The following is a 1,305-nucleotide window of genomic DNA, read 5'->3' on the forward strand; positions in this document are numbered from 1 at the left end:
CACGATTTTGGAGGAAATTCCAAGAGGAAATGGGTACCAAATTGCATATAAGTACCACTTTCCACCCACAAATAGATGGTCAAAGTGAAAGGACTATTCAAACGCTTGAAGACATGTTGCGTGCATGCGTTATTGATTTTGGTGGAAGTTGGGACTCACACCTACCATTAGTAGAGTTCTCTTACAACAATAGTTATCATTCCTCGATAGGTATGCCACCATATGAAATGTTGTATGGAAGGAAATGTAGAACCCCAATATGTTGGGGTGAGGTTGGCCAAAGAGAGATATGGAGACATAATTAGTGCTTCAAATGACGAAAATGATTGATTAAATTCGGAAAATATTGAGAATGGCCCAAGATCGAAAAAAAATTTATGCCGATAAAAGACGAAGACCTTTAGAATTTCAGGTAGGTGATAAGGTGATGCTCAAGGTATCACCATGGAAGGGCATTATACATTTTCGTAAAAGAGGAAAATTGGGTCCCAGATATGTTGGACCATTTGAATTCATTGCAAAAGTCGGAAAAGTAGCTTATCGCTTAGCATTGCCCGAGGAATTGAGTGCAATTCACGATACCTTTTATGTATCACAATTAAGGAAATTTTTGGCGGATGAGGCGATGTATGTGCCACTTAATGAGATTAAGATTGATGAAAAATTAAGATATGCAGAGGAACCGATAAAAATCTTGGATCAAAAGACTAAGCAATTAAGAAACAAGACTGTGACCCTGTTGAAGGTGCAATGGAAATATAGGAAAGGTTCTGAGTGTACTTGGGAACCTGAGGACTGGGTATTGAAGTTTTATCCAGCGTTTCATCAAGAGTGGTTCGTCTGACGACCCGGAAATTTCTGACCAAATTTAAACTTTAATCTTTATATTATTCCGACACGATAAGCAAAGTTTGTTAAGTTAAATCTCAAGAATTTTAAACTGTGTTCATACATTCATTATAACCTCGACCAAATTCCGACGAGTCACGAACCGTTATATATAAATAGATATGTATATGTATATATATATTATAACTTGAGAATATTAATAAAGTATTAAACGTATAATACTTTACACGAATGTATTTGTTTCAATATGATTTTCGACGAAATTAAAAAGAAATATATTAAATGATTGAATTATCAGAAACATTGAATTATGATTACAAGTCTCTGTTGAGAGGTCCACTATGATTTGAGAAAATCTATTCCTCTTAACGATATTCAGAATAATTTGTAAAGCTATTTATAAATAAAAACAAAAAGTATCATTTACGAAAGTTAGACAAAAGTTAGTGGAGAATT

At 34.1% G+C, this 1,305-nt stretch overlaps 1 protein-coding gene across 1 annotated transcript; it reads left to right on the plus strand.

Annotated features, from left to right (window-relative positions):
- The first annotated feature begins 352 nt into the window (after positions 1 to 352).
- Positions 353 to 844, plus strand: LOC139863274 (uncharacterized). The gene has a single exon (XM_071851911.1). The coding sequence runs from the start codon at positions 353 to 355 to the stop codon at positions 842 to 844; it is 492 nt and encodes a 163-aa protein (XP_071708012.1).
- Positions 845 to 1,305: the final 461 nt, after the last annotated feature.

Source organism: Rutidosis leptorrhynchoides, chromosome 8 (assembly GCF_046630445.1).
Source record: "Rutidosis leptorrhynchoides isolate AG116_Rl617_1_P2 chromosome 8, CSIRO_AGI_Rlap_v1, whole genome shotgun sequence".
Lineage (NCBI taxonomy): Eukaryota > Viridiplantae > Streptophyta > Magnoliopsida > Asterales > Asteraceae > Rutidosis > Rutidosis leptorrhynchoides.

Coding starts and splice junctions, on each gene's coding strand:
- LOC139863274 (XM_071851911.1), top strand. CDS start 353: ATGGCCCAAGATCGAAAAAAAATTTATGCCGATAAAAGACGAAGACCT.